At 40.2% G+C, this 18139-nt stretch overlaps 1 protein-coding gene across 7 annotated transcripts in view; it reads right to left on the bottom strand.

Annotated features, from left to right (window-relative positions):
- Window positions 1-15946: 15946 nt before the first annotated feature.
- The window catches only part of LOC128987657 (uncharacterized), a 28758-nt gene continuing 26565 nt past the window's right edge, over window positions 15947-18139 (bottom strand). For 3 of the 7 annotated variants that reach the window (XM_054408616.1, XM_054408617.1, XM_054408618.1), the window contains exons 5-6: window positions 17766-18089; window positions 15947-16728 (exon numbers count right to left, since the gene is read on the bottom strand). In XM_054408616.1, the coding sequence (XP_054264591.1) occupies window positions 16706-16728; window positions 17766-18089 (347 nt within the window). In that variant the 3' untranslated portion in view covers window positions 15947-16705. Of the gene's footprint in view, window positions 16729-17756; window positions 18090-18139 lie in introns of all 7 variants that reach the window. The other 4 variants (XM_054408621.1, XM_054408620.1, XM_054408619.1 and 1 more) reach the window with 3 other exon arrangements.

The following is an 18139-nucleotide window of genomic DNA, read 5'->3' on the forward strand; positions in this document are numbered from 1 at the left end:
TAATCCAAAAATTTGATCCAACTTAGCTATTATAGCTTTGCTATTCACTTCCTTCAAAGCGAATGTCCAGGAGAATCGAGTGAATGCATCTAACACAACAAATATATATTTATTTCCTCGAGTCGTGCGTGGAAGTGGGCCTAAAATGTCACAAAATAATGTTTCAAAAGCAGATGTGACTGGTCTCGATACTAACTTTCCTTCATATTTTCTTTGGGCAGGTTTAGACATCATACATATGCGACATTCTTTAATTTTACCCCTAATAATACGCTCCATGTCTGGCCGATAAAAATACTGTTCGATTTTTGCCACCGTCCGTGCGATTCCAAGGTGTCCTCCATTTAATCCATCATGAAAGAATGTATATGCAACGTTTATTAACCTCTCGGGTAAATAAATCTTGTTTCCTCCCTTAGATCCTTTATACATCAATAGTTCGTTCTTCATAACGTAGTTTAATTGATTGGTACCGTCGTTTATACTCTTCATGATCCTCTTGCATTCCTTATCTTGACGTTGATGGTATTTCAGGTCCTTCATAGCCATAGGTATCTCGCTGATAAAGTTCACTCCTCCATGGTGTTGTACAGGGTGTTCTCTGAGCTCGTTAATTAACATATTCAGCTGTTCTACCGGGTTAGGCGCGCTTTCACTGCCATAAGTAACTGTGTTATTTCCAGATACGTTGATTGTGTTACTCTCCGAAGTTTCCTCTGGTAGCTCGTAGAGTCTTGATAGGGCGTCCGCTATAACATTCTCTGTCCCAGGTTTATGAACTACGTTGAATGGAAGTGCTAGTAGTCGTTCTACCCATCTGGAAAGGCGTCCTAATTTGTTCTTAGTGTTTAACACGTAACTTAACGCCTGGTTGTCCGTCACTAAGGTGAAGGGTTGAGGTGATAAGTAGGCGTTCCATTTCTCCATAGCCAATACCGCTGTATACGCTTCCTTCTCGTAGATGGAATAACGCAGTTCGTTCTCGGTGAACGATTTACTATAAAAAGCAATCGGCATCAGATCACCAGACTCATTATACTGTAGGAGAGCCGCTCCGGCACCTGTGGCGCTCGCGTCCGTATGTACTACGAACGGTTTGTTAAAGTCAGCCATAGTTAATATTGGGGGATTTGCTATTTTCTCTTTAAGAGTCTCATAGGCACCTTGACATTCTGCTGTCCATAAGAATTTTGTATTCTTTCGTTTGAGCGCATGGAGAGGTCGACTAATATCGACATAATTCTCAATATATTTCCGCCAATAACCACACATGCCCGTGAATTGTCTCACTTGCTTTACTGTGCGAGGGACCGGGAAATTCTTGATTGCCACAGTGCGCTCTGGATCTATAGTTATAGAATTATGGCTAATTAAATGGCCCAAAAAACTGATCTCAGTGCAAAAGAATCTGGCTTTGTCCGGGTTAACTGTCAACTTGTTCGCCGCTAAAATACCAGCGACTTCGTGTAGATGTCTTAGATGCTCTTCTTTAGTTTTACTAAAAATTAGAAGGTCGTCACAATATATCAATAGGTGCTTATATTTCAGGTGATAAAATATCTTATCCATGTAGTTACTCAATATGGAACTTCCGACCTTTAGACCAAAACATACTCTGCGAAAACGGAACTTTCCCACCGCACATACAAATGAGGTTAAATCCCTACTCTCCTCATTTAATGGGCACTGTAAAAAAGCCTTATTAAGGTCAAATATGGAAAAATAATTCGCCCCTTGCAGATGCTGATACATGTTTTCAATATCACCCAGTGGATAAGAAATATTCTTTATACGCTGGTTAACTTGAGCGTAATTTACAACGAGACGGTCACGCTTGGTTAAAAATGCGGGACTTTGATAAGGAGACGTGCTATGTTCAATAATTCCTTGTTTTAACCATTCATCAATGATTACCTTCATTTTAGCTATGGCCGGAGGACTTAAGTTATAGGGCCGTATAGAAACTGGAGTGGGGTCAGTGACCTCTAGCTTTATCTCAAGGTCGAGCGCTTCGCCTATTTGATCTGTGAATACCGATGGATATTCGGCAATAAACTTTTCGGTTTCGTCTTGCATTACTATGCATCCTATTCTTATCGCATTTAATCCTAGATCGATCTGGTCGTCCACATTTAATTCAATTAAATATCCTGGATCAAATTTGAAATGACAGGTCTTACTCTGGAAATCAATACAAAGCCCCTTGTGCTGTAGGAAAGGCATTCCTAAAATTATTTTGTATCGATTTGACTCAATGACTAAAAATTTCTCCCACCATGTAAATTTTCCAATTTTAATCCTTAAGTTGCATGCATTTATTACATTTATAGGAGTTTCATTTGCCGCCATTAAATGACTAGGTATGCTTTGTTTACATTTAATTGCATGTTTACTCTTCAATAATTGCTCGAATAATTCTAAACTTAAAATGTTGTAGGAAGCACCACTATCAATTAATGCTGGGATAGTTATATTCTCATTGATAATCACATTTACGCACGGCAAATTTGATACCGTTCGGCCCTTTGTCGGCATACAATTCTTCCTATTTAAACTATTCCATTGTTTTGTTATTTTCCGGAACTCCTTCTTAAAATCCTTACTATGTTTAGTAAACTCATTATTGTGATTAACAGAGCAATAGGTTTGTTGATTGTTTTTATTGGCGGGAACATTTACCTTAAACTGGTGCTGTGACTTAATGGCAAATTTTCCCGCGTCTACTAGTTTTTTGAACCACGATAGCAATGCCGGGCTAAATGGCCTGGTCTGTTACAAATAAAACATCTCTTTACATCACTTGGTTGGCGACTATGGTAGTTTGAGTGATGGTACACATTTTGCTCATTTACGTGATTTGCAGGCAATCCAACAGGCTGCGAAACAGGCATGGCCGCGGTTAATACCGGTCTCATAGGGACTACGTTGGCGCACGCTTTGTTGCGCAAATAATCATTATAGACCAAATTGTTCATTTGCACCACAATAAGTTTCAATTCATTCATTGTTTCGGGGAATTTATATACAGCTATCTTGTTGCGGGTGTCCGGGTTCAATCCATTTCTAATAGAGTCAAGCAATTGTTTCTCCGTTAGGTTTGCCATAAATACTTGGTTATTTAATTTAATTTCCTCGCAGTACAGTGATAAACTCTCATCGTAGCGTTGGGGACGATGAATATACTCATATTTTAATTGCTCTCCCAAAGCTGCTGGAATAAATGAATTTAATATTTCCCTGCGTGTTTGTATGATACTTTTCCCGCCGTTTTGGCATTCTATTATTGTTCCAATGAGCGGAGAAATAGCGTACCTGCTAATTATTCTAAATATCTGATCTTCGGGTAGGCGCGATTCCTGTTGTAAAATTACAGTCTGTCTCAGAAAGTTTAGTAACGGGGTTATCTCCATACCAGTACAATTCTCTGGAAATTTTGACAAAATTTTTTCCAATGGGTTTGCTAGTTTCTGGAACAAGTCGACCGGTGGCAGCGGTGCAGGAGCGGGACGAACAGAGTCCGTGGGGTCAGGACCTGCCGTGGGGTGCGGGGGCGTACAGTGACCTTGAGGTGGGACGTGTGCCGTGTCGTGGTTCCCTAATCTCAGCTGATTACTAGGTGAAGAGGTGATAAGCTGCCCGGTTGATACGCCGTTTATTTCCTCATCGGCTGACTCACTCTCGATTAACGATTTATTTAATTCTTCTTGAAAACGTTGGTATTCGTCCGGGGCAATTTTATTCTCGATTTCTGACAGTTTATTGCTAAGACTAATCATGGTTTTGTCTAACTCTTCAACAGTTTTGCGGTCGGTTTCTAACAGTATACTTCGTTTTAGCATGTTTGCTCTTAGCTCTAAATGCGCTAGCTTTGCATTTATCTTAGCTAAATTCAGCGCCGTAGGATCTTCAGACTGTCGATCGATTAGCACTTGCAATACGCTTGACGCAATTTGGCAATATTTAATCTCCGCCAAAACAGTCAACTTATTTTCAATGTTTGAAAAATTAGGTGCCTGCCCAATGATTTTACGCAAGGATTTTCTGAGTTCATCTACACTTAATTTATTTAAAACCTCATGTTGACAGTCTAGCTCTCTGCACATTATTTCATAAATCAACTCGCCCTTCTGAAGATAATTGACATTGTAGTTAGCCATCTTGATAATAGGATAAGTGCTGATAAAGGTGAGGAAAGGAAGGATTTAGTGAACCCTACCTATTAGTTTCAAAATTCGGATCAACACATTAGAATTCTTTAAGCTAATTTAAACCTTTTTGTTTAGCACCTAGCTGTTCGATTTCACCGTTGTTTACTTGAACTATTTAAATTCAGCCTAATTAATAAACCGGTTTAAGATTGTAATGATAAAATACTCTCAAATACTTATTACAATATACTTATACCGACATGTCCTTTATCATCCCTTTATGAGTATTGTGATTACAGTTCAACATAATAACTTCTTAACTTAATACATAATCACACAACACCACACTGGATTTTGATAGTTCATAAAAGTTCAAATGAAATACTCGGAGTAGCCTAAGTGACCTCGTTCAATGTCTTGGTTATCTTAAAGCTCAGGAAGTGAAGCAGAGTTGCGCAAATTAATTATATTCCAGGATGGCCAATCGAATATAATTATGGTGTGAATTTAGATCCACTTCCTTTAGCTTGTGGATCAGCCAAGAGGGTCGCCAAGTTGACCCGTGAACAAGGGGAGTCGAATAATAACGACTCAGTGAATTACGGTTCAACAATTTATTAATTTTTAAACCAAATAACCCTTTACACATATGCTAGCCTTAATTGTTATTAGTACCCAAAATTATGAAATGGTACATTACTCAATACAGCAGGGGTGGGCTGGGCCATCTTAAGAATTAGCTGTACAAATTTTGACTCCCGTCTGCAAAACCATTAACACAAGCTTAAATTAAAATAAAATTAATATTACAAGAGACCTGTTGGAAAAGCATAAAAGGTATAAAACATTGATTCGGATTTCTTATAAAGTGTTCAATACAAAAAATCATTCATTGAGTTAAGTTACATTAAATTGAATAAAAATTTACATTTGACCAGAACCTAATATTAAAGTTATATAATTTTCATTTTAAATTTATATAGCTCTCAAAACTCTTCTGATGTTTTACTATTCAAGAAATTACAAACTCAAACAGGCTTGACCACACGTGGCAAACGAAATTTAACAGTGAATAAAGACTTGTACAAATTGGTTAATCATGTTTTTCAACTAAATTGTAGCACCTGAAAAAGTATTTTAAACATGAATATAAAAATCCTTAAACTAAATAAATGTAACACTTACATTATCACAGGAGCCATGCAAACTTGTCGCCAGCACCCCCTCTAGTACAATGATATGATTTTAAAACCCAACGGACAGATAAGCACTGCCGACCTCGGCCACCGCAGGTGGCGCTAAGGGCGGGAAATTCAAATTAAATTTAAAATAGGCTTTAAAATTTCACAACACACTACGTACTGGCATATCACACACCTATAGTACAAACCTATAGTAAAAACAACTTTGTCCGCAGGTTAGTGGTTGCAGTCGTACCAAAGGTAAGAATTTATATTTCCGTAAGATGTTAATGTTACAAGTCAGGAGCCCCGCGCAACAATAGCCAGGCGCCGTCTCAAAAGGGTTGTTTGTTTACACGGTTTTCTCCTAGCGCACCACTGATAGACAATAGACCCATGTCAACGGACTACCTCAATAGGGGCCCTAGAACCTTCTACACTTCTACGGCGTAAACACCTTTGTTTAGGCTACCAGGGGTCTCCAGAATGTTCCACGGCAAACTTATATAAGGGACCGTCTTCCGGCACACGGCAGTTGAGTTGAGTTGAGCTGAGCCTTCCGAGAATCGTCGCAGCAAGCGCCCGTCGGTGTTAGTGACCAGTGCTAGTGCTAGTGGCAGTGACAGTGTAGTGACGGTGTAGAGACAGTGTAGTGACACTAGTGACAGTATAGTGACAGTGTTGTGACAGAAGTAGTGATAAATCCTGTAGAGGCTAGCTGTAAGTAGAAACATTGTTAATTAGAATAGGCTTTAGCTAGGTTTAGATAGGGTTAGTTAGGTGTTAGGTAATTCTAATATTTGTAAATAAAGAGTAAATAGTGTAAATAAATAGTTATTATAAAATCGCCAAGTTTTATTTGTAGAGAACCTGCTAAGCCCGCAACAATTGGTGTCAGAAAGCGGCATTATTTTGGCGATTTTAATTGTAAAATATTGAGTTTAATTTTAGTTGTATTAGATATTAGTAAGATTCAGGGTCTTTGTTACATAGTAGTAATTTGTGTCGTAATTTTGTTACAAAGGAAAAAATCATTTGTTGTAACATTATTTTAATTGTTCTGCATAAAAATGGCTTTCAAAGGTGTAAAACTTGATGAATTAAAAGTAGCTGATCTTAGGAGAGAATTAGAAGAACGAGATCTAGATACTAGTGGAACTAAATCAGCCCTTCAGGCACGCCTTAAGCAAGCTTTAATTGAGACAGGTGAAGATCCAGATAACGTTTTATTTGAAACATCTGATGTCAATAAAATGCTTAAAAACTTGGAGTCAAAAATTTCAGAAACTAGTAAAAACCTAGAAGCTAATATTGAGTCTAACATGTCAGAAAATAACAAAAACTTAGAGTCAAAAATGTCAGAAAATAACAAAAGCTTAGAAGCTAGCATTGAGGCAAAAATGTCGAATGTAGAATCAAAAATGCTGAACAAAATAGATGAATATTCGAGCAAAGTTGATAGTTTAGAAAGTAGAATGAATGAAATGGATGAGAAATTTAATTGTTTAGAAAAAAATCTAGACGATAGGTTAGTTGATAAGCTTAGGCAGGAGATGGCTGTATCGGGGAGCTTCACACCTGCGTCATCGGCTAGCACTGGCGAACTTCAGCAGGACAACGCCCTAGAAACGATCTCCAAGCCAGCGCCGACCATTGCTGCCGTTGCCCCTCAGAATATTGTTCCTAACTTCGATGGCAAAACCCCCTGGGAGGACTACATGCTTCTCTTCGAAACAGCGGCTATGGTCCATGGGTGGACCGAGGAGACAAAGGCTTCAGCACTGTGCCTTGCACTACGGGGCGATGCATTAGCTGTTCTGCATGCTATGCCAATGGCGGAGCGGAAGAATTTCGCAGAATTAGTAAGAAGATTGGACATGCGCTTTGGACATCGACATATGGACCAGCTCTACCGATCACAGCTGCGGAACCGGATCCAGAAGCCCAGCGAGTCGCTCCAGGAGTTTGAAGCCGACATTGCTCGCCTGGTGAGAAACGCCTATCCATCGGTCACGGATGATGTCTACGAGAGTTTGGCGGTGGATAAATTCCTAGACGGTCTACGTGAACCTGAGACTCAACAGGCAGTGAAGCTCGCCAGACCAAAGACCCTGAGTGACGCACTGACTCAGGCACTGGAGTTCGAGGCTGTGCGACAGTCGGTGAGGGGCCAGGCTCGAGTCCGCGTGGCAGACGCAGAACCTACAACTCCACTGGACATCGAGGAGCTAGTAAAGAGAGTGCTGGAGGCACTAAAAACTCGTCGCCGGCAGATACGCTGTTGGAGCTGCGGACAGATGGGACATCCCCGGAGTAAATGTCCTTCGACCACATCAGAACCGAAGCAGGAAAACTAAGGAGGGTTGATGGAAAGGGGCAACCGTCAGCCCGCGATTGGAAAGCCCCGAGGAAAAGTGGTAAAGTTGCTTCACTGGGAAGTCAGTCGAGCAGTTTCTACGTCGACGGAAAGGTGAACGGGCGTCTCCAAAGCTGTCTTCTGGACACCGGGGCGACTATGACCATCCTGAATCCAAACACTGTGTCGACGGAAGATATTTCACCAACATCGTGGTCTCTACGTACAGCTACAGGTCAGCTGGCTCAGGTCTATGGGCAGACGGTTGCTACCTTCCACATCGGTGGCTGCGTGTTTCAACACTGCGCACTTGTTGCCGACATAGACGAGGACGTGATTTTGGGAACCGATATAATGGTGAAGTACGGACTGAAGTTGGACATGTCAAGAGGACTAGTGACTCTCGGAGATGAAGATGTCATACTACGACACGGAAAAGATATCTCTGCACGCGTCCTTCTTCTGGAAGACACAACGCTACCAGCACGCAGCCAAGTCATCGCCCGAACTATTGTCGAAGGAGATTGGACTAGTGGGCAAAGTGTTCTTCTGGAGCCAGGAAGTGACAGTGAATCCCAGCTTGGACGTGGTGTCTTTGTCGCCAGATCCTTATTTAACTTAGGACATGAAAATCCGGTGCAACTGATGAACTTGAATGGTTTTCCTGTTACGATAAAAAGAGGAGTAACGATCGGAACGTGCGTGGCTGTTAATTCGGTGGTACGTCAACTAAAATCATGCCCGCCATCTCCAAATGGATTACCAAAGGAGCTAGAAGATTTCGTGGAGAGCACCTGTCAGGAGCTGACGCATCAACAAAGTGCAAAAATAAAGGACTTTATTACTAGATGGTAAGATGTCTTTGAGTACAGAATTGGCCCTAGAGGAAGGACGAATATAGTACAACACAAGATAGACACCGGAGATGCAAAACCCATACGTCAGGCCCCTAGACGACTCCCACTGGCAAAACGTGACGAAGCCGAGAGAATCATAAAGGAGATGGAAGCGGATGGTGTCATCGAGCCTTCTAGCAGCCCTTGGGTGTCACCTGTGGTACTAGTGAAAAAGAAAGACGGCTCAACAAGATTTTGCGTAGACTACCGCCTTCTCAACAATGTCACCAAGAAAGACAGCTACCCTCTACCCAGGATTGATGACACACTCGACACTCTGGGAGGATGTCAGATATTCTCAACCTTAGACCTCAGAAGTGGCTACTGGCAGGTCGGGCTCGCTCCTGAGGACAAGGAGAAGACAGCGTTCTCTATTGGGACAGGACTTTACCAATTCACTGTGCTTCCTTTTGGACTTTGCAATGCCCCTGCTACTTTTGAAAGGCTCATGGAGAACGTCCTCAGGGGATTGTCATGGGAAACATGCCTGGTATACTTGGATGACATTATCGTCCTAGGCAAATCCTTCGAAGACCACCTGAAGAACCTGGAGAATGTCTTTATGCGACTGCGGATGGCTAATCTCAAGTTGAACCCCAAGAAGTGCCACTTGTTCCGCAAACAGGTTAATTACCTCGGCCATGTTGTATCAGACAAAGGAGTATCTGTGGATCCGGAGAAGATCAGAGCTATCACTGATTGGCCAATACCTCAGGATAAACACCAAGTTAGGAGCTTCCTTGGGCTGTGCGCTTACTACAGAAGATTTGTAAAAGGATTTGCTGATATTGCCAAACCACTAACTAAATTGACCGAAGACAAGAGAACCTTTGTTTGGGACAACGACTGTGAGAAATCTTTTGAAGAGCTGAAGGCCAAATTATGCAGCGCACCCATATTGAGCTATCCACGACCAGACGGAAAATTCGTACTAGACACGGATGCCAGCAATACCGCCATTGGAGGAGTCCTTTCTCAACTTCAGGATGGAGAAGAACATGTGATCGGATACTTCAGTAAGGTACTGTCAGCACCGGAGCGAAATTACTGTGTCACCAGGAGGGAGCTTCTGGCAGTGGTGAAGTCCATAGAACACTTTCACAAGTATTTGTATGGAAGAAGGTTCCTCTTGAGAACGGACCATGCCGCACTGATATGGCTTCTAAGATTCAAGTCTCCAGAAGGGCAGGTTGCTAGATGGTTGGAAAGGTTACAGGAGTATGACTTTGAATCAGTCCATCGTGCGGGACCGAGCCACAGGAATGCGGATGCACTTTCAAGAAGACCATGTGGAGACACCTGCATGCACTGCACACGCAAGGAAGACAAAAGTGCATCAGTTCATCGCGTGACCGCTGTTGACGACGAATGGGACAGTAAGAAACTGTCAGAGGACCAGAAGGAAGACCCAGACCTAAGACACGTCATGCAGTGGAAGATGGACAATAAAGGAAGACCGTCGTGGCAGGATATTGCTCCATTGTCTAAGAACGTCAAGACCTACTGGGCGCAGTGGAACTCGATTTTAATGGAAGAAGGAGTTTTGAAGCGAGTCGTCGAATCGGAGGAAGGGGGGCACCGAAAACTCCAAATAATAATTCCAAGGAAGAGGGTTCCTGAAGTGCTAAGGGAAGTGCACGATGGAATTTCTGGAGGCCATCTAGGGGTACATCGTACACTGGTGAAAGTAAGGGAGCGCTTCTACTGGGCTAATCAGAAAGATGACGTCATAGACTGGTGCAGAAGATGTGTGACCTGCGCAGCATCAAATGGCCCTGTCAACAAACGAAAAGCCCCAATGAGGAAATACAACGTAGGTGCCCCGTTCGAGCGCATTGCCATTGACGTTGCAGGACCGTTCCCCATGTCCGAGGCTGGAAATAGATTTATTTTGGTTGCAATGGACTACTTCAGCAAATGGGTAGAGGCCTATGCATTGCCTAACCAGGAAGCGGTAACAGTTGCAGATATATTAATCAAAGAACTGGTTAGCCGATTTGGCGTCCCGCTCGAACTTCATTCTGACCAAGGAAGAAATTTTGAGTCAGTGGTATTCTCTAGAATGTGTGAAGTTCTTGGTATCCGGAAGACTCGAACAACACCTCTTCATCCACAGTCAGATGGCATGGTAGAACGCATGAACAGGACGATGGGAAGATATCTGTCAAAGGTTGTCTCCGAACATCAGCGGGACTGGGACCAATACCTGCACCTGTTCCTACTTGCTTATAGGAGTTCTGTCAACGAAACCACCGGCCAAACTCCAGCCAACGTAGTTTTCGGGCGAGAGCTACGTCTTCCATGCGATCTGCAGTATGGATTGAAGCCGGATGAATGTGTGGTTGGCGAGGACTACGTATCGGATCTGCGGAAGAGGATGGACGATATACATGAGAAAGTTCGTCGCAACATATCTGGAGCAAGTGACAGGATGAAGGATAGGTACGACGTGAAGGCCGAGAAAGGAGGGTTCACACCTGGTGATCTCGTGTGGCTACATAATCCCCGAAGGCGTCGTGGTTATTCACCTAAACTCCAGAACTCATGGGAAGGACCCTATGAAGTTATTTCCCGTTTAAATGACGTCATCTACAGGATTAAGAAACAACCAAATGGCAAACCAAAAATAGTTCATTTTAACAGGCTTGCACCCTACAAAGGAGATCACGGCCAACAAGTTCGGAACCTCTCAACCGAGCCAAGAAACGTCGTGCCTGAGAGACATGGAAATGAGGGACTGAGGTTGTTATACAAGGACCTCTTCACCTTGCCAGTGGAATATGCCTTGGCACACTGCGTAGCAGAAGACCTGAGAGCGTCGCGAGGTATAGCCACAGTCTTCAGGAAAAAGTTTGGAGGGATCGAAGATCTTGAGCGTCAGAGCCCCGCCATTGGCACAACCCTTCACCTGAAGCGCAATGGACAGCATTTGTTCTACCTCGTTACAAAGGAAACATCTAGCAAGAAGCCGTCCTACGAATCTTTGAAGAAAAGCCTGCAAGACCTGCGAGACAAGCTCCTTCGGATTGGAATCAAAAAGCTGGCTATTCCAAGGCTGGGATGTGGTTATGACGGATTGGAATGGAAGATTGTAAGAAATATGGTGCAGGAACTTTTCGAGGACACTGGCATCGACATTGTGGTCTGCGTATACAACCCATGGGGAACCTCCGGTGGACCAGAAGATCGCAAGCTTCAGGGGAAATCTGTTCTGGGACAGAACAGTCTTAAGGAGGGGGTAGTGTTACAAGTCAGGAGCCCCGCGCAACAATAGCCAGGCGCTGTCTCAAAAGGGTTGTTTGTTTACATGGGTTTCTCCTAGCGCACCACTGATAGACAATAGACTCATGTCAACGTACTACCTCAATAGGGGCCCTAGAACCTTCTACACTTCTACGGCGTAAACACCTTTGTCTAGGCTACCAGGGGTCTCCAGAACGTTCCACGGTAAATTTATATAAGGGACCGTCTTCCGGCACACGGCAGTTGAGTTGAGTTGAGCCTTCCGAGAATCGTCACGGCAAGCGCCCGTCGGTGTTAGTGACCAGTGCTAGTGCTAGTGGCAGTAACAGTGTAGATACAGTGTAGTGACACTAGTGACAGTGTAGTGACAGTGCTGTAACAGAAGTAGTGATAAATCCTGTAAAAGGTTAGCTGTAAGTAGAATCATTGTAAATTAGAATAGGCTTTAGCTAGGTTAGATAGGGTTAGTTAGGTGTTAGGTAATTGTAATATCTGTAAATATAGAATAATTAGTGTAAATAAATAGTTATTATAGAATCGCCAAGTTTTATTTGTAAAGAACCCGTTAAGTCCGCAACAATATCATTGTTTGTACCCTGCGTCTTGCTATAATAGCCCAATATGATGTGAACAACAACCATCAAGCTAAATAGGAATTGTTTTATGATAGACCATCAATTGAAGTTTATTGATCCTTATATTTCACCGATTTATTAAAGGTGGAATAAAAAACTACCAGAGTGACAAATTTGGAACTAATAGTCTGTTGTTAATTCAACACAGTAAAAATGTACAACTGTGTAAAATGTATCTATAACGATTACTTTGGGAAAAAATAGGATGCAGACTCAGATTAGCTATTAACTTTTTTAAATTTGGGAATGGATTTGGTATTAATTTACCATTTATGGGAATAAAATGAAACAAAAAAATATTTTTCATATTGGTTTGGCTAATTCATGGATTTTTAGGGGCATACGTATTAAAGGATACTATGCACGGGTGCATTGGTATATTGGTTTTGAAAAAAAAATGCTTGTACATATTAAGTGTAGGCCTCTACTATGATACATAGCTGGGAGTTTTAAGTAACATAGATGTAAAGATCTCAGTTTCGTAAATAACTAATTGAGAAAACCCAATGCAACATTCATATAAATTCCTTTGTTCACATCATATCGGTAAATTTTCAGCTGAAGCCAACCAAAGGTAGGAAGCAATCCGTTTTGATTATCATAGATTTATTTGTTTTAATTTTGCCTGGGTACAAGGAAATATATCTGCCAACATAAATTCTATGAATTAGATTTACTGAATGAAATTTCTAAAATATTTACGTTATTGGTTTAAAAATTACTTGAAATAAAACTTAAGTTAATACATGCTGTGCAGATATAGTAATGTTATACTTTTTTGATTTTGGAACCGTGATTGTGAATCAAGTTTATAGTTGCAATGCTTAGTTGATTATGAAACCTACTGTGACTTCTGCATCGTTACTAAGAAAGGTTGGTTTAGTTTAAACTATTACAAGCTTTTTTGTTTTAGTTAATAGGCCTATAGTTATGTTTATTTGTATAGGCTGGTATATTGGCCTTAGCAATAACTGTTATTTCTATTAATGTTATTATAATTAATTTATATACATAAAATCTTTGAAAGGCTCTGTAGTATTTTTTTGTTTACTTTTAGTTTGTTATCTTTATAACACAATTTACTAACGAACTAAGGTACATATAACCTTTGTAAAACTGGGCCTTCAATTTAAATTAATTGTAGTCAACTTTATATTGACAGGTGAGCCTATAGAGATTAAACTTTCTGCATTCGTTTGAGTTGTATTACGAAGTAATGAATTATCAGAGGAAACATTATTTTGATTGGACACTCTCTTTTTGAAGTTAGCCCTTTAGTTAGTAGTTAAAACTAATCTCCATGGCTACACCTTCATATGCAGTATAGGTTAGTAAAGTTAGGTTAAGTAGTAGAGGTGGGCGGAATCAACTAAAGTACCTACTCAATCGGGAGGTTAGGGGTCAATCTATCACTTAGGATAACATTTCTTTACGATAATTGATTTGGAAAGTTTCTTATACAAGTAAATAGTTACATATAACTCTTAGTCTATCTAAAAAAATAAAATGTATATTTCCGTAGTCATCATATCTTCGGGATTAGCCCTAGACAATTAGGAAGAAAAGCAGAACTATTATACACTTTAGGTGCGTTTTTAGTCTAAAATATAAATTATTCTGAGGTACCGGAAGGAGAAAAGTTATGTTATATTGTAGAAATGATTCCGCCCGCCACTAAACCATATTTTTCCCGTGTGGAGTTGCTAGTCTCCTATCGGGCGCCTCCCCAGGTGGCGGATAGGGGAAGGCTCGTCAGACATGGCGGGTACTGGGAATGGACCCCCAGGGTGGACCAAAACTAGCACAGTATATATCTTGTCAATTAGAGAGACAAGTGGGATGCAGATGTGGAGATGACCCTTTTTACACCAACGTCGCTTTTGTCACTTTGTACAGCCAACTCGACAATTAATTACCAATAGGTAATTAATAATAATTAATAATAATAAACTAATAAGTTTATGTAATACATATAAATGAATGTACACTAGCGTCTATCGGTGCGACTCTCAGTGTTAGGAGCCTTTCCATCGTTCCATCCACACGCCATTATAATATACACGATCTATATAGCTGATGGACTGATACAAAATGGTTTAATTTTTAACCTCACCGTACCAACATAAACTGAAATAATCTTTAATTCTAAACTTATTTATTTAGTTACATTGTAAGTTTGATAACATTCTCAGTACAATTGCAATAAACTAATCAGTTGGTATACAGAAGAATATATACATGATATAAAACAATAATTCTAGAATAACGCAATAAGGTAACTTAGCTACATTTTTATTTAGTAGGTAACTATATTTTATTTATATAAGGCTTCCAAGGCCTACATGATTTATCTTGTTACATTATGACACACATTTAATATGTGAGAATATGCTTTGCACTATCCTGACGATACTGCTAAGGAGCGTTATTTATTTTTATCACTTTACTTATTCAAACAAATTGTGAATCTTTGATATAAAACTCAATTCTAGGGGAAAATAGAGTATCGATTCCGTCGATAGTGATAGAATTGCTCTACCTGTATCGATTCCGTCGATAGTCATACCCCTGTATCGATTCTGTCGATAGTCATAGAATTACTCTACCTGTATCGATTCCGTCGATAGTCATACCCCTGTATCGATTCTGTCGATAGTCATAGAATTACTCTACCTGTATCGATTCCGTCGATAGTCATAGAATTACTCTACCTAACAAAAAAACAAACTTTCTATATCTATTACTCCAATTGAGTCGGGTATCAAAGTTTTGCTAAACAAATTTTGTTGTAACTTAGCTTTTAATGTTGAAAATAAAAGGTCCCGGTTATCATCAAATAAAAAAACCTCTGAACGGATTTATAAAATTGTTTATGACGTGTTTAAAACTTGTAGCCTTCACTACCGTATTACCAATTAAGATTGGAATATCTGGGCGTAAGTTTGAACCCTAGTGTACTTTTAATACTTTTCAATGAAATCGTGACCATACAAAGTAGGTATTTTAAGCCAAGTATGAATGGCGATATAGGATGAGTGGCGCGATCTTGTAGTCTTGTTATTGACTAAGGCCGACTTATCCCTTAGACCCAGCTGTTAATTAATAGCCCATACAGCAAAGGCCACATAAAAAAAAAAAAAAAACAGGCCGTAATGCTCGTCAAGTATGACGTCACGATAGAAGATGGCAATGACGTAGGTATTTATTTCTTTATTTTCCAAGGAAAGATTAAAACAAGCAGCTGATCACAACGACAAACATTACGTCATTGCCGTCTTCTATCGTATGACGTTACGATAACCGTGTATTAACCTACAATTCAAATGCAATGTTGATAAACCATTTGGAAACTAACTTAATATGGTAGACATAATATTGATAGGAAACTTTGGGAAATCGATAATATTAACCAGTAAAAATTATGATCTTTTTCGAAACACATACCAGCATAACAGAGTTGGGTTCGGGTAAATAATACACACAAATATATCTCAAAAATAAATATATTTCATGAAACAACAAAATCGAACATTCAACAATGTACATCGCAACATGTATTTGCCCGCAAAAGATGTTCAGTCGGTACGTTTTGTACAAAACGCAAATTCGTGTATAAAATATCAAAATGCATTGTAAACGAAACGCTCTTGAAAAAGGGAAATCTCAAAAAATATATCGAAGCAAAATTCTCAAAAAATATAACATATGCTCTGTTTTTCGTCTAAGCCACACTTGAATACGCAAGGGATGATTATGTCGCACGTTAGTACAATTTCGATGTAGATTTGTCAGTAAAGCGTAGTGTTATGCAATAATTATATCCGTAAAGCGAGGTAGTATTATGAATGAAAATGAAACACACTATCAACAGCGAATACAATCCTACGGGAGAAGCTATACTTGAAAGTTTAAATATCCGAGATCGGGAGAAGTAAAAAGTACTTTATCAAAGGTAATTTAAGCGCTCTTATATAAAAAGTATTTCACAGACGTGATGGCAGTTTTAAATTTATTTCTTTTCCTTTATTCCTAACTTCCGTTATCCAAAATTAATCCCTTATTAGCTTTTTGATTTCATGAATTGATTCTTTGGCCTCCGCCGGCGCCGTCACATCACATCTGAGCGGGCGGGGCTCTCTAGAGGTGTCCCAGATGAATCTGATCACGGAAACCAAAGAGAAATCCCATGAAATCGTGCAGCCTTCGTTTGGTCGAATCCGATGGAATCTTCGTTAGGGGAAGGTCCTTAGATCCAGTAGTAACTGTAGGCTGGAACAGACACAGTGGTGAAATAATTTCAAAATTTGAGTTTTAGTTGAGTTTAGTAATGCAGGTGCATTGTGTAGTACTCATGCAAGCTGGCTTCAAGATCACTCTACAATGTAGGCTACATATTTACATGTAAAATTCTAAGAGCATCTTTCAGCATTAGCTTGATAATAACTTACATAGCTCTACTCAACTTTTACTCAGACGATTTGTATTGGTACAGTTATGGTAAGTAGTGATTATTCGGATATTATTTTGCTTTGCTTCTTGTTGTAGGCCTATTAAGTTCTAGCACAGTAATTTTTCTTCAGTCTTAAAACATTTTGTCAGTATAAGAGTATAAGTTAGGCAGTTTAGGCAGCAGTATATACACCTGTACTATATTTCATAGTCAAGTTAAATGATTTTCTTTTGGTTACAACAAAGTAATAAATGTACATGAGGTAGAGAAATGATGCAAACAATTTAATGTATTGAATTAAAAATATAAAGATTTTACAATGTTTTTATCTTGGATAAAGAGAAGAGGTAACATTTAATCATAACTTAGCAAATTTTACATAGATTTGTTCCTTAATAAAAAATGGTCTTTGACAATAAATATTTGCATTTTGTTAAAAAATAATGATATCGCTTAAGACAAGTCATGGAACTCGTTTTAAGTAATTCTTATTTAGCGAGTTATTCTGAATCAGAGGAACCCCCGGTTGTGAGCGAAGCTTTTGGGGGTTTCTCTGTAGGGTTTCCTCTTGTACTTGTAATTTTTAGATTGCAAGCTGGTCTAAAACACACTTGGCCTTCCATACAAACACTATTATGCATGACCAAAGATATAGAACAAATTAATGGGAGCAGCGGTTAAACAATTTTTCTTGTGAAAGATTTGCAGCACTCATAGTGCTAGTTTAGAATGGCTCTAACTTAAGCCACTTTTTTAGTTTCGGTTTAGTTTCACTACCTTCAACAAATTTAAAACTAAAAGCAAAACTCAAGCTGAAGCGCAAGCGTAGCTTCAACTCGAGTCTTACCTTACTTACAGAAAGGCCTGATGGGGTGGTAGTTCCACAGGTAGGTGCGCTTGATGGGGGAGAGGTAGCTGTCCCTCAGGTAGTAGGGGGAGTAGTACCATCTGCTGACGTAGGGAGAGCTGACGTGGGAGTAGGGGTAGCGCAGGGACGTGTAGGGGTAGCGGTTGTACGGTGAGTAGGGTTTGAGGGAGGGGTAGTCGTACCACCAAGGGTCCCTGGTGATTCTGGACCTGGGTAGGTGGTAGCTGGGCTCCAGCAGCTCAGCGAGAGGACGTCTCACGTAGCTTCCGTAGTAGGGCCGGTGGTACAGGGGCTCGCCTGGAAATTCATCGTCTTGGTGATGAATTTGGGGAAATCACAAAGTAGGTAAGTAACGGAGTAAT

Source organism: Macrosteles quadrilineatus, unplaced genomic scaffold, assembly GCF_028750875.1.
Source record: "Macrosteles quadrilineatus isolate MER2022 unplaced genomic scaffold, UCM_ALF_1.0 Scaffold_2__2_contigs__length_208266976, whole genome shotgun sequence".
NCBI classification, from domain to species: Eukaryota; Metazoa; Arthropoda; class Insecta; order Hemiptera; family Cicadellidae; genus Macrosteles; species Macrosteles quadrilineatus.